The 24,812-nt window shown below is 33.7% G+C and overlaps 2 protein-coding genes across 7 annotated transcripts; one reads left to right on the forward strand and one right to left on the reverse strand.

The window, feature by feature from the left end:
• Window positions 1-5,674: 5,674 nt before the first annotated feature.
• On the forward strand, window positions 5,675-7,198 carry LOC18099750 (major latex allergen Hev b 5). Its single transcript, XM_024604788.2, has 2 exons — window positions 5,675-5,841; window positions 6,354-7,198. The coding sequence occupies exons 1-2, from the start codon at window positions 5,827-5,829 to the stop codon at window positions 6,789-6,791; spliced, it is 453 nt and encodes a 150-aa protein (XP_024460556.1). The 5' UTR covers window positions 5,675-5,826; the 3' UTR covers window positions 6,792-7,198.
• A 1,920-nt stretch (window positions 7,199-9,118) lies between these two features.
• Window positions 9,119-15,714, reverse strand: LOC7463675 (E3 ubiquitin-protein ligase UPL5). Of its 6 annotated transcripts, none has more exons than XR_008059426.1 (4): window positions 13,604-15,682; window positions 11,683-12,269; window positions 10,060-10,221; window positions 9,582-9,730 (listed from the first exon to the last, which is right to left on the reverse strand). XR_008059426.1 is itself a non-coding variant. In XM_006380826.3 (3 exons), exons 1-3 carry the CDS (start codon window positions 15,480-15,482, stop codon window positions 9,467-9,469), a joined length of 2,583 nt encoding a protein of 860 aa, XP_006380888.1. In that variant the 5' UTR covers window positions 15,483-15,714; the 3' UTR covers window positions 9,119-9,466. The 6 variants fall into 6 exon arrangements, 2 of the variants coding, with proteins under 2 accessions (XP_006380888.1, XP_024458854.1); XR_002982361.2 differs by having other exon boundaries at window positions 9,588-9,730; window positions 10,015-10,221; XR_008059425.1 differs by lacking the exon at window positions 10,060-10,221 and adding an exon at window positions 10,818-10,976 and having other exon boundaries at window positions 9,591-9,730.
• Window positions 15,715-24,812: the final 9,098 nt, after the last annotated feature.

Raw genomic sequence — 24,812 nt, forward strand, 5'->3', positions numbered from 1 at the left:
TTCTTACTGATAGCTTCCTATATATCGCGTGCTTGGAAGAGTTGTACGCTTGTGTCATGCGTACAACTACCCGATATAAAGTTTCCTGATATGGCATTGAAAGTCTGTTTGAAAATTGCTTATACCAACCTAATTGGAATCTTAGCAGCCAAAAAAACAAAAGGTAATTATAGCAGATAAGACCCAATATACTATTGAAACTCTCTCTCTCTCTCTCTAATCAATGCCAGGCTTGCCTGGCCTTAATGGTGCACACATGCAAAGGAAAGCATTTTAAAGGGAGGGAATTATTGTTTAAGGATATTAGTATTATTTGTCTATCTATCAAAAATCCGGTTAGATTACTGACACAGATAGTATGAGAATAAAAAAAACATATTTTTCTGTATTTTCTGGTTTAAAAATATAAAAATTCATTTTAAATCTCAAATTTATGAATATCTCTTCAATAAAACATGTTTTTATTATTTTTATATTTATGTTTTTATATGTTATACAATGCATGTCTATTAGGATGCTCATGTAATTACAATATTACATGAATAACAAGAAGCCATTTAGCTATCCATGATGTTAATCCATGATGTTAAGAGATTTAAAGTTGTGTAATTATAAAGAGTATAGTTTAACTGATTATATTTTAAAATTATTTTATAGAAGTTATCAGTTCGAGTATTATAAATCTCAAGATTATTAAAGAATTTCATAATTGTTAACTTTAGAACCTCGAGAGATTAATCAAAATATAAATAAGCTAGTCTGGATACCTACAATTAAAAAAAAAATCCAAGTGCAATCCATGTTCCTATTTGTTGAAAGAATGGTTAACGGCTCAAAATCTCATGGGTCCCATTTTCAGGATACCTATCATCCTCCCATCTTTCCATCAACTTTTCTTTTCTCACTTTACAGTGTGTGCATGTACATGGGAAATGCAACCCTCCTCTTATTCTATTCTATACTATAATTTAATTTCTCTTACGTTCAACAATAATGTTATTAAACTTGGCGAATCAATTCATTCATATGCTTAGTTTTAGACCTAACCCAGTTGAGTTTTTTTAAACAGAACTAACCTTGTCAAATTTGATGGATCAAAAAATAAATTTATAATCTTGTTAAAACCTAATTTGTATTTTAAAAAAATTAAAATGACTTTGTTTTTCTTTTTTTTTAAAAAAATCTTGAAAATATATCATTTTAGATTAATATAATAAAATAACAGTAGAATACATCAATGATTTACTTGATGAAAAACCCACATCTAAACAATATTCTCTAATGTCACGAATTAAAGAAAAGTATTAAACTTAAATATACATAGCAAGTAATAAAGCAAAATACATGCATGGCCAACATCAATCCTGGATCTATAGTAATACTATATAATATATATATATATAGAGCTAGTTTGGAATGCGCTGCTGGCAGTGTATTTTCAAAGTTTTTGAGATTTTTTATTTAAAATTGATTTTTTAATATTTTTAGATTATTTTGATTTATTGATATTAAAATACAATTTTAAAAATAAAAAAAATATTATTTAAATATATTTCTAAATAAAAAATATTTTAAATAATAATAATAATTATTATAATATAATAATAGGAGTGGTGTCCAACAATAGACACTGTGGTTTAATGGCAGCTCCTCGATAGGGTACAAGATGATGAATTGTCATGCAAAATCTCATAATGACACTTTTCAAGCTGCAAATATAGATATGTCTGTCCGTCCATCATTTCTTTCTTGCATTTACATGAGACTCACATATTCGTTAACACCAACTTTTATGGTCTTTTAATCACCAAAGTCGTCTCTTTTTTTTTTTTTTTTTCAAAGTACCAAAGTTTTCTAAGCTTCTTGATCACCATGGATATGAATTTCTATTAAGATGTGAGAGTTTTAATTTTTTTTCTTGTTTCAAAATTGACCTTTTCCTTCTCTCGTTTTAGATTTTGAATGTAATTTAAGTTGTTTTAAATATATATTATTTTATTTTTAACTATTCAAGTATAATTTTGTTACTGTCCCGAGACCCAAAATAAAATGAATACTATCGAGTCGGGTGAATTCAATAATAAACGTCTGTTGGCATTCCAATCTTCCTTCTCTTTCTTTTTTCAGAGTCTATCCGTAAGAGAATCCAATGCTTCTTGGTCGTGAATATTTGAATAGAACAAACCGCTCCGTGAATATTTTTATTTCAGGACAAAAGAATTAGAATTAGATCCGATTAACTGGAATGTATATATTATAATTAAAATTAAAAAAATATATTTTTTTTATAAATTTATTCTAAAATTATCACAGAGATATTTATTTTAGATCCTTGTCTCTATCTTTCTAATCAATTATGTTTTTTTTTTTTTTTATATGTACATATTTTCTGCTTTTAATGCTAATAAAAGCAATAGATTATACATATACATAATGAATTTATGAAAAAAATATTTTTTCCAACTTCCATAAGGTGAAGATCATAGATGATACTAAACTAAAATCTTTTTACAAAAACAAATTGCAATATTTGCAAGACATGGATACAGTGGCAAGTACCTTTTTATTTTTAGGTTTTAGAGAATTGAGGAGGGGTGGTTTGGAATTATATGATTTGGGGGTGCTCGGTATTGAGAAAAATCTATATTTTGAAAAGACATGATCAGATCAGTGACTGTGATCAAGCGTGGCAAATCAGACGGCTGAAAGTGGGTCCCAACACCACGAGAGCCCTACCTGGAAAGCATCTACACGTTGGCCCACCTAAAGCTCCATCTTTAGAAAGGTCGGTTCCCAAAGCTATTTATCAACACATTTATATACATCAATCGAGGAAAAAGTAAAACAATGGTCCATCCATGGTACTTTCTTTTAGTCACCATAATATATATATATATATATATATATATATATATATATATATATATATGAATTTCTTCGTGAATCTATTTAAAGTAGCCTGTTTTGCAAAATTATTTTACATAGTAGTTAATGAATTAATTCAATATTCGAGTAATGAGATAGATGAATTAATTAGATTTGATTTAGAATAATTAGTGTGGTTTTAAATTTTTTTAAAAAAATTAAAATAATATTATTTTAAATATAGGATTAACTTGTTATTATAAACAATCAAGTTTAACCGAATAAATTTTTATAAATTATAGGATTAACTTGTTATTTTCTATTATAATGATAATATATAAATAGAATAAATTTTACTTTTTCATAATAAACCTTTTAATCTCGGTGCATGAATAACTTATTTCAATCAAATTAAGAACATAAGCTTAATTTCAATATGAAAACTTCAATGAAAATATTACCATCAAAAGATTGGATTAAAAAAAAAACCATAACACCAAAATTGTTTCAATATTATTTTTTCCTAGTGGGACCATCCAAGAGAGGTCATTTGATAACAATGATCATAGTTGGTGATTGAAGGCCCCATTTAAGGCACCGGCCTAGACACCATTGTTGGCTTTCGCTTGTCTCCACGCCCGTCCTTACATTGTGAAATTGTTTTATGGTTTAAAGAAAGTGAAAAGCTAAAAAAAATAAAATACCTTAAAAAATAGCAAATTATTTGACCACAACAGTGAAAAGTAGTCCTTCATTATTGTTTACATACACAAAAGGTGCCATGAATTAGCCTTTCTTTAGCCTATTACTATGATTATATGTGCAGGTAGGAGGTACCCAAGCTCCCACGTACCATTTTTATTTTATTTTATTTTCGATATTGGTTCAAAAAGAAGTTGGGCACCATTAGTTTCTGTATTTAGAAAATTAATTAGAATACAAATTACATGGAATTTTTTTTTTATCTATATAGTGAATTTTATTTTTTTTTATTTTATTGGTGAAAATATTTGAAGTTGATTTTGGTATATCAAGATTAAATTCTATCGAATTTTGAACAAGTTAATTATTCATATTTAAATCAATATATACACATCTAAATTTTTTTTGATATGTTTAAAAATATTAATAAAAAAAATCATATGTGCAAAAAATTTAAAGCAAGCAAACAAACAAACAAAAGGGTAAAACTTGTCTCTTGATTGTACTTAATTAGAATCTTTGAAAATAAACAAAACAATAATGTACAAGATTTGCATTCAACTTGCTTGGGTGGCTCTTGATGTTCTCATATGGCAAAATCATTTTGTACAAACAAATATATTGCTTGGCATGTGATTGTGTCAAAACATATTAAATTGTGTTTGTCATGACATGTACGCCACTCCAGGTTTTGATGATAATGAAGACTAGCAGTTCCAAGAAAAAAGCCTTAATTCATGAAACACCATTTGTCTTTTAGGTTTTGCAAAAGCTAAATCATATACCATTTCTTTTAGTATATAATCTTACTAATTATAGGGTTGATTAGAATGTTGAGTAGCACGCGAGCTTATCAATTTTTTTTAATGTACAATATAGATGTTTATGCCAGTCATTTAACTTGACAATATTCAATAACATCAAATAATATAATAGTCTGATTTAAACTATAGAAAACAATAATAAATGAATTGTATAAAAAATATTTGATAGCAATTAACTAAAACAAATAAGATGCTAATATTATACCTGAAAGGAGAAGAATAAAATTTATCTAAAAATAAACTTAATAAAAACACTATTTATATCCACAATAAATTGTATCTAGGTGAACAACATTTTCTCCTTTTTTTTTCAGTTTTTTATTTTTATTAATTTTTTTATATGGCTTGGTTACATCTTGCACTCGATTTGCATTATAAAAAAAAATAGTGAGGTGAATTTGATTTTAATATACTTTCAGATATATACTTTTTATTTTTTGTTTGATGGTAAGTATATTTTTAGACTAACTTATATGTTAACTAAAACTAAGTCTACTATAGAACATTTTAAGTATATTATCGAACATTTTAAGAATGTATCTCTTATATCAATATGGTGTGTGAAAGCGTGTTTGACATTGCAACAACGGTTGTTTTCAAAATAATTTCTGCTTGTAAATGTATTAAAATAATATTTTATTATTATTATTTTTGAAATCAATATATTAAAATGATCTCAAAATATTAAAAAAATAATTTTAAAAAAATTGCATTTAAAATGCTAAAACAAACATGTTCAAAATAGAAAGAACTCTTCTCAACTAAGAAAAGAAAAAAAAATGAAGAATTCTCTTCAAAACAAATATCAACATGATCAACACAGTTAATTCGATCCAAAAAAGGAACCATTCTATGAAGAAAAAAAAAAAAAGGGCAAGGTTAGGTTATAGTACAAATTAACAGAAAATCAAATAGAAATCCTATACAAAACATGAATGCATTACATGATCTAGGCAGTAATTAACCTACATTATTATGCCCTCTTAGAAAATAAGAACACATGGGAACCCACTCAAAAGAAAGGTATGGTGCTGATATATGAAATGGCCTCCACCATTTGGATTGCCAATTCATATTTGATTTTAAGTATTTGTCAATTCCATCAATTAAAATCATATAAAAATTATAATCTCAATCATACTTTATATGAAAAAAGAAATAACATATTTACAACTAGCAAGACATGCTAAGGTGTCTTGTCAGCAATATGAGGTGTCAAGTTGAAAGATTCTCCAAGTGAGCATGCTCCCTATGATCTCATGCTCTCATTCTTTAAATAATCTATGCATTTCACTCCTCTATAAATAGCTCTCGCATTGATCATCTCTCCACTTCACTAGCTCACAAGCATCCTAATTTGTGTCTATACCCTCCTTTCTTAATTTCTTTCTATCCTCCTCCGAATTCTACTATCGTTCCCTCTTTGCTTTCCAAAATGGCCACTGTTGAGGTAAATATTTCTGCAAAAATCAATATTTTTCTTGCCTATAAGCACAAATCTTCAAGCCTCTTAGTCTATCATTACAACCCATTTCTTGATCTAGCACAAGTGGTAGCTAGATCACCTTGAGACACATGCAGTGTGTGCGTGTGCGTGTTGTTGAGTCCTTTTGAGCGATAGTATCTTTCTGATTACTGAAGTTTTTTTCCTACTTCTTTTATGATCAAATGTTTCTGCATATAGATCAAGTGATAGATCAACTTATTCTCTGAGCTAGATTTGAAAATTCTGGTTTCGATCAACCAACTTTACCTCTTGAGATAGACCAACAAAATCAAAAGCCACTTGACACTTTTTTTTCTTTTCCTGATGATCTTTTCAAGACCCTATTCATGTTCTAAGCTTTTGTTCTCAAGAGAAAGTAACACAGATTAAGGAAATATGAATCCTAAAAACCCTTCTAGTTTTCTTCTGTTTGGTTATACATCTTGGGATAAATATCAGTATGGTTTTTATTGCAGGTTGAAGCTGCTCCATCAATTCCTGAGACCGAGGTACCTAAGGTGACCAAGACTGAGGAGACAACAACAGAAACTGCACCACCTGCCTCTGAGCCAGTAGCTGAAGAGCCAACAGAAGCAGCACCCGCTGATGCTCCAGCCGCAGAACCTGAAGCTGAACCTGCAGTTGAGGTTGAAACCAAGGAGGTTGTAGAAGAACCAGCAAAAACTGAGCCTGAAGAGGTTGCAGCCCCAGCAGCAGAAGAAACTCCTGAGGACAAGCCTGAAGAGACTGTTGCTGAGGAGACTGTTGCTAAGGAGACTGTTGTCGAAGAGACTAAAGAGGAGGCAGCACCGGCTCCTGTTGAGGAAGAGAAGCCAGCAGAAGAAGAGAAGCCAGCTGAGACACCAGCTGCAGAGACAACCACCACAGAAGTTCCTGTGGAGACTAATGAGTGAATAAACTGATTCTAAGAAGTGATTGATACTAGTGGGGTGGGGTCTTTGTTTTTCTTTTAGGTTTCACTGTCAAAGTCCTCAGGTTTCTGTTTTGTTTCATTTCTCTGTTTATTGATTTATGATTATGGTTACAGAAAGGGTTTTGGATGGGATCATGGGATATGGAAGCTATAGAGTCGATACTAAGCACTTGGAACACACATCAGATTACAACTTGCCAGCCCAGGTCAGAGCACACAGCAAGAACGGTTGCCATTGCAAGGGCCAAGATCACTCATGGTGGCATGGGGTTAATTTGAATGTATGTGGGTTTCCATAAGTTCTATTGGTTTTGAAATGGTGTGATGATGTGATCTCTATCTAGGCTTGATAATAAAAATTATATTGCTATGTTTATGTTTAGTAAATGAGCACTTGCTACTGCTAGTTTTCTATGCTTCGTTTTTTTGTGAGAAATAAGACTTGCCAAGGTTTTAGTATAAAGTCCAACGCATAAATCATGAAGGCATGCAGATGCTAATCATCCTTGCAGCAATAACAACTTGCACATAATAGATTTCTAGGCCATGTCAAATCCAATCTGATGCAGGTGAAAGTAGCAAGCACCAAAAGAAAAAAAGAAAAGAATTAGCTGAAATAGAGTTATAAAACTTAAATCTTATTTTATTTCTGAAATATTAATCTAACAAGTTCTACATTTCTAAAAAATTTATAAGTCACCTTGAAAAACTAGAAACCTAAAATGAAAAATGAAAGATAGTTAAAATCATAAAATCCAAAAAAATAAATAAAGAAACTTAAAGAAACAAGATTTTTAAAGCCTAATTTGAGGATTTTCATATAGCTAATAGATCGGCAAAGTACCCTCTAGAATCGGGTCTTGAAAATCTCTTGTAAAAATATAAATTTAATTCAATGGTTCGATCAAAAATTAAAATATCTTTTAATCATTATGCTAATCTGTTATGATTAGACTTTCTTTTAGATCTAACTCTATCAATCATACTAAATTATAAAAATATCTATTAGATCATTTATATAATCTCACACGGCTATATCATATAGGAAACATTAAGAGTTGGACATACAGGTTGATAGTATGCTCAATAGCAGTGGGAGATACAAGATTTTTATGTTGCATTTGGTTAGATATATATTTAGCTGGTGAGTTAGGGATATAAAATAAATTTATATATGTTAATCTTGAAATAAATTTTTATCATTTTAAAATAAATATACAAAGGACATTTCCCCTTTATTCTCATTGTTTCTATATTTTCTCTCTCTCACAACAATAACTAAGGATTTTATATTTAGTAATTTAGTTCTAAATGCTTTTTGTTTGAAAAAAAAAATATAAATGCTTTTTTACTAAGTAAAAAACACAGAAAAAAAATTCAATTTTCTAAATTAATATACTTGGAAAACAATCAAACTGCAAAATACCAAGCGATATCATACAATAGCACGGATTGAAACTCCTTTTGGAACCCACACAAATAAAAAAGGACTGCAACAGGTTTACCACTACCATTTACATCAAACAGTGTGATTTTGATGAAATATCTCATTTTTTCAAGCACAGAAATAATTTCCCAATTAAACCTTCCAGACTTTTTATTTGCTTATCAACATGGCAAAGTAGCTACGCCACAAATCTTGGTTACGTGTGATCTTGAATCTTGGAGGCCAAGACAAGTTTACAGTGGTCTATTTCCAATGGAAAGATATGTAATGTCAGGTGGCTCAGGTCCATCTATGAATGGTGACAACAGCTTAGTGCCAGAACAATGAAACAAATATCTATCAATGTAACTCCTGTAGAATAAGCTTCATCATGCAGTTCAATAATTTGAAACAACATATCAAAGATAGACTCCAAACGACTTGATAATCCGTAACAAGATTCATACAGATACAGGCAAGAAGATTCATACAGAAACAGGCAAGAAACTTGATCCAGGCAAGAAGATTCATACAGAAACAGGCAAGAAACTTGATCCAGTGCCTGGCCATACGAAAAATGCAAAGGACAATGTAAGGTTGTAACGACTTTCAGGGAAAAAGGTTGTTTCATCATGTTCCTTCACATGATGAACATAACTTATCAGATGACCTAATAATTTGCGAAACACGGAGAATCTTGTCGTAACAAGAACCGTGCTGTATTAGCAAAACAGAGCCCTAATTAGGCATGAACATAGCAAAATACAAAGATAAGCAAGCATTAGATGATAATAATATACTGGCCAGCAAAATAAATTACATACATTTTTCAAGGAGACAGTTGAATCATTCAATAATTTTGGACGTGCAAACGAGAGAAGTGAGAATAATAACCTTTCTATGAATTTGGATGTCATTGCATAATCTGTGTAGTTGCATGACAAGAAAATCAGCTACTGTTACTGATGAAGGAAGTCCATCTGGGAGCATAGAAATTTTCTTCCTTCTAGCCCCCAGCAGCATTATTTACGCTATACCTATATTAACAGTCTGACAAAAAGAGCAATGACATCCCAACTTTCCTGGAGGAAACATAAATTAACTACGAGACTTTCTTACATAGTTTAATGAAACTGGCGACATAAACCTATCTGTACAAGCTGAGATGAAATCTTTTCTATGTGCAGTAAGAACCCTTGTTTACCCTGAAAGTGAATGTACCCAATGCATTACCAAGTGCCAAAACTGCATCCAACATGTTCTTGGGTGATGACGCGGAGGCGATCTTGCATGATAGCCATGGAGGGATAAGGTGGGAAACACAGCCGGTAAAAGCATGTATGAGATGAAGGAAGGTGATCATGTGGTTCTGTGGACTTGTAAATGTAAAGTTGCGAGGCCAAACCACGGAAACCCTCAACAGGTAGATACTTCACCGAGGTCCAAAAGAAGAGAAGAACCTTTCTCTGATCTGCTGACATTCTCCCAACAATCTGCAAGATGTTCAGGTAGAGGATAAATAAAATAAAAAGCAATGCTTTTGCCCTGACAGAACTTTTTACTATTACATATGAGAAATGTGGGACTATCTCAACTGCAGCTGACTGGTAAAAAACTCAAGGTCCATGAATGCAAATGCAGGCCAATATGGTTCTCACTTCCTCATATCATTTTCTCATGAATATTTTTAAGATCAAAAGCAAAAAATAATTCTATGGAGACTTCTGGAATAAAACTCAGTATATTGAGTGGAGCTCTCTATGTGGGGTTTGACTACCTCTTCCATGGAGTGCACGATTATTTACTGGTTTCTCTCAAGTACCTTGAGTGTCATTTGTTGAGTATATTTTGAACCAACCAAAAATCAGGCATCCTACCATTGGTGATCAATCAAAGTTCATGGGAAACCCACATCCTCTGTTTTTGATGACTAGCAAATTAATTAATAAGGTTATTCCACGCTGGTGATGGAATAAGGACATGCCTGATACACAAGGATAAAGAGTGAGGAGGACCTAATAAAGACCTGAATGGAATAACAAACTTTCTCAAAAGCAGTGCTTTATCAAATGAGCATCAATCAAATCCCACACTGTTATCAGAGATATGCTTTTGTTATGACCAATGACCAACTAGCTGAATAGGCATATCTACCTTAAGGCTGATTTTCAAAACAAAATGTACCTTATTTCTGTTTTGCTCAGCTCACTCTGCAAAGCAAGAAATTAAAAGAAACAAAATCCACCCTCATTTCAACTCTCACCTGGAATATTTTTATGAGACAATAAAACCTGATGGACCAACATTAGCGGCACATTAAAGTTCAAAGGGAAACCACATAATCAATTTTATCACCTAACAAAAAAATCAGTTAAACTCCAAACTGCTGATGGGATAAACAGCCCATCTGGTGCAAAAGAAAAACCTTATAAAATACAGAAAATTCCTTAATGGATATAAAATCAATATTTTGACAAATAAAACACCACTCCCAAGGCCTATCCATTCACAACCCCACGGAAAGAGGAACCAACGGAAGTATGGAAACAAAATCCACAATTGTTCCAACTCTGGCCTTACCTCCCAAAGTCTAGCACACTTGTGGAAGCACATAAGAAATCCAACTACACCCACCATACTCTAATTTCACAGCAACAATTTTTTTCCCCTTCCCATGTATATATGTAGTCAATATAACGTACATGCTCAACATTTTGACATTTGTATTTGTGTAAATGCCTGCATGAATACCATGAATTCAAACTTCAACACCAAAAATTCCCATAATAACATAACTTAAACTCTTAAATTTGATCTTAGCAAACACAAACTAAGTTCCTAATATGCTTCTTTATTTAACCATGAGATCATCACTAAGTTGAGGAATTCATGGCACAACCTTGAGCATTTGAGATTCAAAATGATCTGTAGATGTGACAAGCCAAACATGGAAAGCACTTTGAATTTGCTTTAGTATTTATCATGTGTCAACAACTTAAGTCACACATCTTTCAGCATTTAAGACATTGCACCAAAGTGATTAGCTGACATGCAGAAGTCGAATGGTGAACTGGCAAACAACCTCACATGTCCTATTTTCCACACCATCGTACATTAGAAAAAAATGAATTCACATAGTATTTAGGCTATACTTAATTAGCAAAACAGCAGCACACCTGGTAAGGATATACAGAAAAGGATTGTTCTGTCATGTTAGAGAATAATGAACAAAAGCTACTTCCAAGAAATATAAAAGAAAGGAACACAAACAGTCTGCATTCTACAGATAGTTGTTTCCCAAGAAAATATATCATCCATCCCATAAAGATTATAACTGATTATAAAGTCTAGAAATATGAGATGAAGAAGAACCTATACCGCAAAAAAAAAAAAAAAAAGTTTAGATTTGAGATATAACATGAATGAAAAGAATGCAAGAGCATACCTCCCAGAACCAGGATATCTGAGGATCAGTTTCCTTGTAGCTGCTGTACTCAGTGTGAGCCTTCCAGTCTTCCACACATATAGCACTTTCACTTCCATATAGCATCCAATCAAGATCTTCAAGCTCCAAGCTTCGGAAGAAGAGCTTCTGTTCCCCAGGGTTAAGAATATCAGAAAAACCACGTGCAAATCGAGATACAGGGTCAGAGATAGATGTGACAAAGTGATGTTGAATTAGCAGATTGACATATTTCTCCCGGTTCTTGCTATTTACAACAATGCCTTTCCCACCAGGGCAAAGTTCCACAACTTTTATGGATCCTAGCTCCTCAACTTCTCTGACAAATGTCAGCCCCAAAGCATCTGAATCAATGAACTCAGGATCCATCTGCAGAATCTGTTTGCAACTGCTATACAAGCATGGATCTGCATCCCGTATGTCTTCCAAAGAAATATGCATCCCAGCCAATTGCAAGAAAAACACACGATCAAATACAATGCCGACTTGCACTTTATGCATCAAAGCTAATGCAATCACTCGACCAGAGAATGTGAAATAATCAAGGTGCATGGGATCCACCTTAGATGCTGCACGTGAAGTGAAAACAATGAAGTCCATATTTATACTTTGTTTGTTAGTGGTTGTCCATGCCAACAATTGAATCCAACCAAGACCATGGAACTTAATTCAAGTCCAGAACCAGAACACAATAAAAAACCTCAATGATAATTCTTTGAAGAGCCATTTCAGAGCTCATCAATGCAACTTTAATGCAGTGGAGTAATTACATATGTTAATCCTCCAAACAGAACCAATAACATATTTGTCAAAATATGGAGTTCAGATAACAGAATTGGAGAACATGGAAAACATTCATGTAGAACAATACTAGGGGCTCAGGTATTTCACAAAAAAATATTTGTAAAACAAGAGGTTCAGCAATTAGAGCTTAACAAATTTATGCTAGGAAACTTATTCTATAGGATGCAATGCTCCTTTATCCCATATTGCCATGGACCCACATGGTAAACACCTTTTATACCAATAAATGTTAGTGAAAGAGCACTAACAGAGTGCAATGACTAATCTCTCCTACAGTTAAATACCAAACAATATTAGCAAAATATAAAAGTTTAAGCCCCACAGTATTCGATCATGTGTAGGAAAACTCTCCAACCTTCTTAAAATTGTTATTTCAATCCAAATTATGACCTAAATTTAATATTAAGTTTCACATTCTTCAGATTTAGGTGTAACTCTTCCTGGTTGTGAGTGATGGATAAGCATTGACATGTTAAAACTATTGAACCATCCAAAAATCATTTTTCCAATCCTGATTTGACTTCCAAAAGAATTTAGGTTGAGCAATTTCAGATGAACTCACCCACTAGTAACATCATTACACATTAAATATAAGTTCCTATAATAGCAGGAACTGCACATCTAGTTTCTCTTCAAGTATATTTTTATTTTCCCGTATGAATATATGCAAATCAATGTTCCAAACATGATGCTTGTGTGCCACACTAGACACAGGGAAGTTCAACATATTGTTTATGAATTTTCATCATCTAGAACTACATTCAATCAAGAAAAGATAAAACGTATAGGAAAGCCTATACATTGTTCAGATGAACTCACCCACTAGTAACATCATTACACATTAAATATAAGTTCCTATAATAGCAGGAACTGCACATCTAGTTTCTCTAAGTATATTTTTATTTTCCCGTATGAATATATGCAAATTAATGTTCCAAACATGATGCTTGTGTGCCACACTAGACACAGGGAAGTTCAACATATTGTTTATGAATTTTCATCATCTCGAACTACATTCAATCAAGAAAAGATAAAACGTATAGGAAAGCCAATACATTGTTCAGGTAAAGCATTTATTAAAAAGGCAGCAGAAGCTTACCGGGATTAGGATAGAACCTTCTACGATCACTTGGGCATGCCACAAAAAGGGCATTTTGAGGATCAAATATAGCTTGTGTAACCAAGAAAAACCACTCACGCAATACACCAGGACCAGTTGCTTCCTCATTTTTAAATTCCATAAATAAACCAACATGCAGTGTATCTGATTCGGCATGCACTATGTACTCAAATGACTCTGCCAACAATTGTGACCGATCAATGAGCATCTCGTGCAGATCCTCGTAATCTTCTTTCAACTCAGGGAACATCATCATAGCCAAATGCCTCCTAGAGTCAAAATCAGTCACATCCTTATGCTGAAGAAGCCACTGATGATCATCAGTTCGTTTAGCGTATCTAACAATCAGCACACACAAGGAAGCTTTTCTAAGCCTCAAAACCGTCCAAAACTTTTCCTCAGCACCCTTATAAAGTTTAGCAATGTTATTCAACTCCTTCAAAATAAACAAATATTGGGACCAACCTGTATGATTCAACTCACCTTCTCCATTCGTTTTCAAATTCGAAGAATCCTGCATTTTCTCAAGACATTTCTCCATAATATCCAGCAAATCAATGAATATCACATGAAGCTGCTCAATTTCTTTCGCATACAATGGACAATTAAACGCCCTCTTCTTCAAAGGCATCGAAATTGGACTCCCAAATCCCCTTTGCTCGGAAATCACACTATGCAATGGTATCAAAAACGCTGAAAAATCCTTAACAACAGCCTCCGATGGCCCCATACTCTCCGCCACACTCCCCGTCAAATCTTTAGACAACTTGCTCCCCAACTCACTAACAAATGGAAAAATCTCCTGCATAACAACTCCCTTCCCCTCCTCCCCTCCATGATACCTCCACCCACACGTACCCCCACCATTCTCCAACAACGAACCAAGACAACTCCTACAAACAACATACAACGGATCGTCACTCCCAACCTTCCTCAACAAATTACAAAACTCCATCACAATCGGCACACACTGTAAATGCAAATTCTTAGGCAACGAAATCCTACACGAATTCAAAAAGTGCCTAATAGCACCCTCCGCACACTCCTTATTCCCTTTAATACTCGAAACATAAAGTGCAACTAGCGCGGCCGGTGCACTATTGGACAAAAAAACATTCAAGTGCCCCGAAGCATCCTCATTATCATCCTTGGGCGTCAAACTAAAGAACTCATTCATCAACTCCTTTATATGCTTTGACGTGTAAGGATGAACACCACACGGCAATATAGACTTACAAATCCGACAAATGTAAGAAACCATATCATTAATCAATTGACAAGTACGAGGATGCCTAGTGCTACGCATTCGACCGACTAAATGAAGAATCGAATCGTTCTCAATAGAGTAATCGGAGAGTTTGTTCTCGTATTGCAATTGCTTACCTAAGTAGATTAATCTCTGCTCTATCACCGGAATTCCGGTCATCGCGCGAATCTGTTCGTGGAGTGATTTAACAGAATCGCTCGAGTTCGCGTTGATCACAACATGAGTTGCATCGGAGATCATTCTGATAAAGAATTGGAGTCTTGATTGCGACCTCCGCAGCGGCGAGGGTGTGGTGGTCCCCATGGCGGAGGAGGGGAAGTTGGTGGATGATGAAGAGGTGGAGGCGTCGGAGACACGCGTGGAGAGCTGATTGGTGGAGGAGATGGAGGGAGGTTGTTGTTGTTGTTCTTGATTGTTGCCGGTGGATGACTCGGTGTCGTCTTTACGCATCCTGACAGAGATTAAGTCAGAGAAAACGGCGTCGTTGTCATCCACATCGTCTAGTTTGCGTTTGGAAGAGACACGGTGATCAACGGTGGAGGAGCGCTGTTGATGAAGAGAATCAGCGGTGGGTGATTGGGGAAGAGACATTTGATGAACGGTGATGATTGTGTTCTCCCCGACCTGGGAAACTTTAAGGTAGGGGAGAAGGCATGAGATCGTTGCCGGAGAGAGTGAAACCGCGTGGTTTTGATTAACGGAGAGAGTAAACGACGAGGAAAGGACTGGACGAAGATGGTGTCGTCTCTGTCTCGGTGGGGTTTCTTGAGGGACTGGCTCTGGGTGTTTATTTTAACAGCCGTCAGCAACGAAGAGACTGTAATCTTACGCTAGAGTATTATATTATTGTGTGTGTGTGTTTTTGTTTGGCTATTTACGAAATTGGGCTTGAGAGAAGGTTAGGTGTGGCTCGGCTCATGGGGTTTTTGTGAGATTCTTGATGATCACGTCGGTAATGTGAACGTATTCTATTTGTGTGATTGATTTACGTTACTGGAAATTACTTCGTTGAAAGATAAATTTTACGGCGATCGAGCGATAATATCTATTTAATGAATTTCGGATTTATTTTTTTATTAAATAAGTACTGATAATTGTATCTTGAGCATTATAATTTTTTTTCATGAAAAGATAATTGATGAATTTTGAATTTTGAATTTTAAATTATTACCGAGTAATTGCTTATAGTTATAGCTTAAATATAATCTTTTTATAAAACAAAAAATAGATTTTGAATGATGATACATATATATATATATATATATATATATATATGAATTTAACATGCATTCAATCCAATTTGTATAAATAAGATAATAAACGTGTTGATAAGAATATCGATAAAACTAATTTGCATTTAATGATATTTATTTAAAATTTTATATATTCTTGAGCTTAATATGAAAAATAAATGAATTTATATGAATATAATGTAAAGGATATGCTTTAAAAAAGAAGAAGATTTAATTGGGATGGAAAGGCTGGACTCTAGAGCGGACAACGGAGGCATAAGATGGGTGTTAGCGAAGCTGGTTAGGGTCGGTGTACAGTGCAATGTGTGCTACCGTCTTCACCTAATGAAATCCACGTGGCATAATAAAAAGAGGAACCCATCAACAACTTCCTGAGCAAGGACGGTGAGGTCCGCAGAACCTGACGAAGCATATCCTACAATTTAATTAATCCAATAAAATGGTCATATTTATATACATACTCTTTTTTTTTTATATAATAATCGAGAGCGTAATTAGTAAGTTAGAATACCATTATAATGGTATTTTAGATGAAAAGAAATACAGTGATACTGTTCTTTTTACAATAAAAGAAACTTAGATATCCTGTCTAAAATGCTTCCAGATCTTCTAAACAAGTCATTGCTAGTGGAGACAAAGTTTCAATTTTAAATTTAAAAAATAAAATAAATATTATTTTAATATAATTTAAAAAAAACAACTTCAAAACATAATTGCAACAATAACAAAAAAAAAAAAAAAAAAAACCAAACGAACGAACTCTTGTTCTTCGTATCATATTCCTAACATAATACCATTAGAGAAAGGACATACTGCTCGACCCCGATTGATTTAATTCTTTGTTGCTAAGAAATCTCTTGTGCTGACTCAGCCCTGGACAGGATAAGTACTGACCACAGGTTGAGGAAGCTCCATGGACTCTTCTTTGCTCATGTCATAAGAAACTACCAAATACCTCCCTTTTCTTTCGAGCCCACGAATTGCTTTCCAGATAATAAAATTGTTTCCGAGCCAAAAAGCAGCTTATATCAATTAGATGGAATGGAATACCTCCAGTGCCTTTCCACTCATCTGTTTTTATATATATATAAACGCATCCGACGACCTTGTAGTCATTGTCGCCGATGATAACCAAAAGCCAGATAGCAGTGTAGGAGTCCTTGGGTGCGACAATATCGAAACCTGGAAATGGAAGTTTTTTATAGACCCCAGTAGAGGGATTGATGAGAAATTAGATATCTTCATTAAATCGTTGGTGTGAAATGCAAAGCAATCCATTGCAACAACCGGAAAGTTCATCTCTGCATAGTGCTGAAGAAAATGGCAAGGACAGCCTTCTAGCTTTGCTCCATTCTTCATCATCAACACAGAAGAGCTTGTCCGAGAACTGCTCTTTGGAGATGCTGCTTAATAATGCCTAAACAGACTTCGATACACATTTGAATCTTGAAAGAGACTTCGCAGGGAGTCTACTAAAAATCTCAGTGATGATAGCACTAGGAAGGTTAGCTGAGAATTCAGAGAATGTACAGATGATGGTGGATGCTAAACTTGCTGAACTCATTTTTTGCTACTGGCATGTTGTAGGCTTAGTTGTATGCTAAGGAAGGAGAAGATGGGGGGTATTTATGGACAAAGGAGGAGGGATCTATATTGGCAATACTGCAGGATATCTGAGTGCATGGATTCTGATCTCATTCCTGGAGAGAATCCAAGATTTCTACTCAAACCCTGTAATTAGGTCATCGTGCAAAATGATATCAGCAAAATTGCAACGCAGTGCACTGCAGGTTGTGTCACAACAAAAAACATTATTTTTTGTGTTTTATATTGCTGGTGAAATTTAGGTGCAGTCGCAATGCACCGTGTTGTCTATACATAATTGCCGGTAAGTGGAGGAGGAAATGATCACTATCTTAAGCACAATCAGATTCGATTTCTTTTCTTTTTACTTTTTGGGATGCCGTCTTTTCTGTTTTGAAATGTGATTTCTTGAGTAAAGTGGCCAAAAATACAAGAGCTGGTTGATGTGATGGCAATAATATAAGATATTAAGATGCATATATGAAAACAAGTAGGATATGAATATTCCTATTGTGTAAGCAAACTTACAATTTTACTCTTTTTTTTTTTTTTAATTTCCTATAGATTCATTTTAAATTATAGGAAATTTATTTCATTCTCTACAAAAAGAAAATATAGTGTAATAAAATATAAAGATTCATTATATATGAATATTTTTTTGTATTAGGGATAATTAACTTTACTTTACATCTAGATACTGCATCAGTACTCTATGATCAAAATTATAAATCTTGATTTGGCAGTTAACTTGAAATAAGGCCTAGATTATTGCTTAAGAGGGTAATCCTCTAATTCTTTGAAAACAAATAATAGGTTAAAAGGACTCATTTTATAAAAATAAATAAATCAATAAGTTGATTGATCAGGATTCACCATATCAACTTAAATTTTAAATCATGTAATCTATTAATATATAAAATTCAAATCAATCTAAACCCCAAATCAACCGAGTTTACAGTCTGGATTTTGTAACATGACTAAGACTCTTGCAAATACTATGCTTATCTATACCATAGTAACTTCAAATTTAAGTTTGTCGCTTTGTGTCATTTGTGCAAAATTAAATAAAAGAAATTATTTAGTAACATTTAGATACTATATAATATTGAGATGATACGAAGACATGAGACTATTTATGAAATAATAAATTTTTGATTCAGGATTAATTATGAATATCTGGTTCATAGATAGTCAAATTAACTCAAGTCTATCATTATTTCTAATTTACACTGCATCTAGAGTTCTCTTTGAAATATATTATTCAAGTAGCTAAAGAGAAGTATTCTTTTAAAAAAATTATTTTAAAGAAAAACTAAGTTGTGTTTTATTAGTATCTCAAAATAGAAAAAACTTATAAAAAAAAGTTAAAAATATATTTAATTGAAAAAATAAAGATAAAAATATAAAATAAATCTGGTATAATTTTTAAATTAATTTCTTTATTTTCAAAACATGAAATTCATGTATATATGCATGTCCCTTTTTATTTTTATTGTTTTTTTTTATATATGATATAGTAACCCAACGCTACCTATGATGAGGATTTCAAAGCTGATGAGAAATCAAATTCAAGTTAGGCAACCCAACAATTCGACCATGACATATATGTTTATTAGATCAGCCTAACAATTTCAACCTTAGAGAAATATGTGTGTCGGTGGGTAATGTTCAAGATACCAGTTTCTAGAATGATTTATGGATTGGTAATCCTCGACTGTATAATCTTTCAGAAGACAACAAATTAATGTTCATCAGTATCTGCGATGGGAATATGGGATGGTTTTGAATGGATTTGGAATTTCGGATGGAGGAGGACACTTCGAGGAAGAGAAGTGAGTCATTTTCAGTTCTATGTTTGAAAAGCTATCAAAGTTTGTAATAGTTGAAAAATAATATAAATTATATTTTGAGATTTTATTTAACATCTTAAGTTATTGGGTTGAAATAGTTATTTGATATGGTATCAGATCTTTATTAACCAAGTAATCACGAATTTGAATTTCACCATCCCTATTTATTTAATAAAAAATTAAATATAAAATTATGTAGACCAGTGTAAGTTTGAAGCGATATTTTTACGGTAATAACAAATGGATTCAGAGACAAGTTGACATGGAAAGCAAATACAAACGTCGGTGTGTTTACGGTGAAGTCTATGTGTGAACTATACCATCTTCTGCTTCTCATTCTCAAACATGCATGATTCTCTTTTTGTGGTCTGTGGAAAGGTTTAGTCCCTCCAATTATTCCAATATTTTGTCATCCGAAGAATCGGTCGATCACTTTCTCATTCACTGCCATAACCATTGGAGTATTTGGTCTAAATTCATTGATTGGTGGGGCCTTTCTTAATGCTGTCCAGGGAGTCTGTCGGCATTGTTTCGGCAATGGGAGTGCCTTGTTCAGAGGATTTCGAAGAAAGTTAGTATGGTCAATGGTATTTTTTCTCCATATCTAGGTTTTTATGGATCCTTAGAAATGAGCTTCTATTTAGCAACGAGCAACCTACTTATCATACTGTTTTTCTTTAAATTATAACAAGGCCGTGTGTGGATCAAAGCATTATACCCTGATTTCTCTTATTTTGCACTTTTCTTGTTAATTTCTGCTGATGGGCAGATTAAATGGAAAAATATTAAGAAGCCTAGACCGCTTGTCACGTTGTCTGCTCTAGAATCCTTTATACTTGAATGGAATGTAGATGGCTCTTCTCTTGGCAAACCTGGTCCTGCAGGAATCGGTGGAGTTCTGAGTGATCATAATAGAATGGTGTTGGGTTTATTCTCTATACCTGCTGGAGTCAAAGATTCTAACGAAGCCGAATTGCTTGCTATGTTAAAGCACCTGAATTATCTTCTCCATGAGAAGATATGTTTGGAAGAAACATTCTGACTCCGCTCATGTGGTTAATTGGATGCTTAAACCATGTAATAGACCGTGGTACTACCATGAACTCTTCATTTTGGCTTCTCAACTCTCTTCAGCTATGGGTTCTGTTTTTTTCTTTCACACCAGGATGGAGGCAAATCATATGACAGATCATCTTGCGAAACAAGGAGTTTCGAGGAATGGTGAATCTGTGGCATGGCTATATATGATGTTGTAGTATATATCTTCAGGAGGCCGGATTTTTATCGAGCTGCAGGCTCTTTGTTCAAAATATCAATGCTGCGCTTATGGATTCCACAGTTGGTTCCTCCTTCAAGAGATTAATATAATCAAGTAGAGCTAATAAGATGCTAGCGACAAGTCCGGGAAATTATTAGGCAATTCAGTAGCACCGAATATAATCTTTATAAAACAATGCCAATCAATCCGTGGATTTTATGTCTTCACGGATCAAGAGACGAACAAAGAAAACAGCTGTAGCATATATGCTCTTGGAGCTAAACATTTGCATACCAGTAGATACTCTCATTGTGAGGCTCCGGGCCAACAGAACATCAGAGAAAAAAACACAACGTCCAGCCGGAAATTTGTACGGTAGATATGATTTTTTCAGATGTAGTTAGTTTGAGAAGGATTTTTGATAATTTGATGTAGGTGGTTTTGAAAATATTGATAGTTCGGAATAGTAATTTATGTATCTGTCACTAGTGGGTTATGTAGAAAGCTTAGGAAGCTTGTTTATAAACTAGTGGATCAGAGTTATATCTAAAAAAAACTTGTTTATGCTAGATGAATAGCCTAACAAGAAAAGACCATAATTTTATATTTGACTTTTGGATAATCAGCTCAAATTTTCCTAAATGATTCTACAAAACCAGTTCAATCGAGGGCTAACTAGTTGTAACTAGCTGATATACAAAAGACCCTCACATTAGGCTTGAAAAATGATATTAGAATCAATTTCGTTATTTTCTCTTATAGATTTTTAGCTTAATTTCAGATTTCTTGTTGTCTTTCCTATTTAACTTGGGATTTTGATTTTTCTACCTTATAATGATCAGTTTTTGACCTATTTAAGGATATTGTAAAGCTCTTAAAAAAACATATCAGATTAGAGAAAAATATTTAGAAATAAAATAAGAATTATGTTTCTTGTGTTCGTAACCCTTTTCGGCAACAACTTTTCTTTGCTTGTTCGTCTTCTTGTGTTTTGCTTTCTGTCTGCATCACAATTTCTTTCATGCTTAATTACTGAATGAGGACCTCAAGCATTTCAAAATAGAATTGTATTGACATGAAGGAGAAAACGAACCAAATTGGCAACACTGGAAATTGGCACATCTTCGCTCATTTGATCTCTCTTTAGATCATACCATCTAAACTTCAACATTGTACTGATCTGTAGTAAGAGAACCTTGTCGTCATCATCCTGAGAAAAAGGCATGTACACGGAGCCTGTAAATGAAAACTGTTTATCCCATGAATCCTTCATCACCCATATGTCAATCTATCAATTCCATACACAAATTCTACCAAGCAAAGGCACTCAACTTTCTGGGTATAGGCTGAAGATCCAAGTTCGGCAGTGGCGAGTGCAAAACTGCTCCATTTGAATATCAAATGAAACAATAAGTTTCTTTATCGCAAATCATCAACCAATGAAAAACTTCATGAACAAGGACATGGTGCTGTAGCGTACGCACATCAATTGTTGTCCATGAAAAAAAAAAAAGGGTTTAAAAGAGACAGAATTAAGCTTTCCAACAAAACTAAATCCACAATCATAATCAAGCAAAATGAATTTTCTGTCTTTTAAAAACTTTTTTGTTGTTAAGTCATATTCTTAATAGCTATAACAGATGATTTAATAAATCTCTCGTAAAAATTATCGTCCATGAAGTAGTAGTCAAGCTATATAACATAGTTAACCACTCCAGGTAGTGCAATTCTCAAAACCTTGTAGTCATCATCCATGGAATCATATCCAAATGCATAAAAAACATCAATGAAGAGTTAACCGTAGCTAAAGTAGAAAAACTGGAATTGAGCATGTTGTTTGAAAACAAGGCCTACTGTTTTATTGAATTCTCACTTGAATGAGCCGTGAGCACTAACAGTGCAGTAGAAGATTACTTGTACATGGAATGCATTAACTAGTTTCCCTAAGAATACGCAAGACAATATTCATCTTTACAATATTGGATGAATTGCATATAATGTATCAAGACTACAATATGTTCCTGTATATTCTTTAAAGGGAGATTCTGATTGATATGCATTCATTTCTTCAGATTGTATAGCTGCAGTTCCCTTATCGGTTAGACTACCATCTTAGCTTGAGTTTGTTGCCTTTTAAACCCTTTTCTCTCCAAACATTTCTCCAATAATATAAGATACGTTGCTGACAGCAGTTTGTGAGTGTTCAACCTTATTTCTGTCATAATCTTGAGTCACCTTATCACTCCATCTACTCACACAATGGTTGCTGCCATCAGAATGTGTATTGTTAACAACTAGCAATAAGATCCTGTTTATGAACTTCACAACAGGTAGTATACGAACTTTCTTGATTGATGGGTTCCACAAAGCAATCTTGAGAGAGATGTCATTTATTCTGTCCTGTTTGTGTTGGCTTTTGTGGTCTGATTCATCAATGCAAAGCAAACCATTGCAAGAGCCCAATATCAGTCAGGTTCTTTCATTGTTATTGCAAAGGCAGGGGCAGGTTCCTTGATTGTCATTTCTCTTTTGTTATCAAGGGCCTTGTTTGCATAGTTCTTTGTAGTTTTCTGCTCCTTTTTTTTTTTTTTAAGAAGTTATATTGAAGTGGTTAACTAGAAAGTAGCCAAAAGCAAAAGATAAGAAAAAAAAAACAAAAAAGAAAACAGAAAAGACAAAAAACATAAAGCAGACAATGAAAAATAGAAAGCCAATAAATATAGATAAGAAAAAGGCATCAAGACTGAAGGAGCTAATGCATCATGCTTAAAACTTTGATTTGGTGTTGTTAGACCATTCTATAATATTTTCAGGCCCCATAATTAATCAATTCCAACAGCTATGAAAAGCTTATCTGCAAACTCGAGCCAATTCGAGAGATGATATAGAATCAAGGGGAAGTTGTCTTCGAAGGTCGCGGTTCCATAATTGAAGATAACCTTGTTCCTCATAAGTCATATACTCCAGCTAACACAACAAGAAAGCATAGACCAAGCCTTACGCTAGAATTTTCCAAACACTAGGTTAGGTCACTGATGTAATAGATCATCCACACAGTAGGGAAGACAACCACTAATACCCCACCAATCCAAGAATTTCATCCAAAATTTTCAGAAGATGATTTGAAGTCTCAATCTCATTTTCACAAAAAATACAAACGGCTTGATCAACTAGGATTATATTACAACAAAGTAAGAATTCCTTAATGCATAATCTATTCTGAACAGCTATCCAAAAAAAAGATTGAACCTTAGAAGGAATCCCTTTTAGCCAGACTGAAGCCTTAAAAGTTCTCAGCCCTGGATTCACAATTCTATTAATAAGTAAATAGCAAGTTTTAACTGTACAACTTTCGTCTGCTGATGAGGACCAAAATTTCTTATCTGAAGTTGTTACTTTTAGCCAAAAGCTTTCTAGAGATGAGAGAGGGTAGACGACCTGTTCAATTTTGAAGAGAAACAATTGTCTCCTCCAAGATAACTCCCACTTCCATTCCCTTAGCTCCTAATTTCCCATATCAGCAATTGTGGCATTCAATTTAGTGGAGAGAATATAAAGTCGTGAGTAAGTAACTTTCAATGGAGATCTACTAAACCAAACATCAGACCAAAGCCGAGATAGATTCTCATTTCCCACTACAAATATGTAGTAATTGGCTAAAGCTGAAGAGATGGAGTCTAGTGAAGTCGTAAGGGATGTGGAGTCCCTTCAGATACAAGACAATCTTCTACTAAAAATAGAAAAATCATTTTCAAACACCAGCTTGAATTTGTTGTATATCATCTTCTTCCATGGCTCATTATCAGGAAGAGAGAGCCTCCAAATTCACTTGAAAAGCATTGCTTATTTTTTGCTATCAATGACCCAATCCTAAGGCCACCCCTATCCTTATCTCGAACAACCACACTTTATTGAACTTTGCAAATTTTTCTCATTCTTAGAGTTCCTGACCATAAGAATTTGCGTTGGATGGAAG

Source organism: Populus trichocarpa, chromosome 6 (assembly GCF_000002775.5).
Source record: "Populus trichocarpa isolate Nisqually-1 chromosome 6, P.trichocarpa_v4.1, whole genome shotgun sequence".
In the NCBI taxonomy this organism is placed as follows: Eukaryota; Viridiplantae; Streptophyta; class Magnoliopsida; order Malpighiales; family Salicaceae; genus Populus; species Populus trichocarpa.

Excerpts from the sequence above, each read along its gene's own strand:
- LOC7463675 (XM_024603086.2), bottom strand. The coding sequence starts at position 15,482 with ATGTCTCTTCCCCAATCACCCACCGCTGATTCTCTTCATCAACAGCGC. Across the intron at positions 12,270-13,603 it reads AAGGTTCTATCCTAATCCCG|CATCTAAGGTGGATCCCATG; the intron begins GTAAGCTTCTGC and ends CTTCACGTGCAG. Across the intron at positions 9,731-11,682 it reads AGATATCCTGGTTCTGGGAG|ATTGTTGGGAGAATGTCAGC; the intron begins GTATGCTCTTGC and ends AACATCTTGCAG.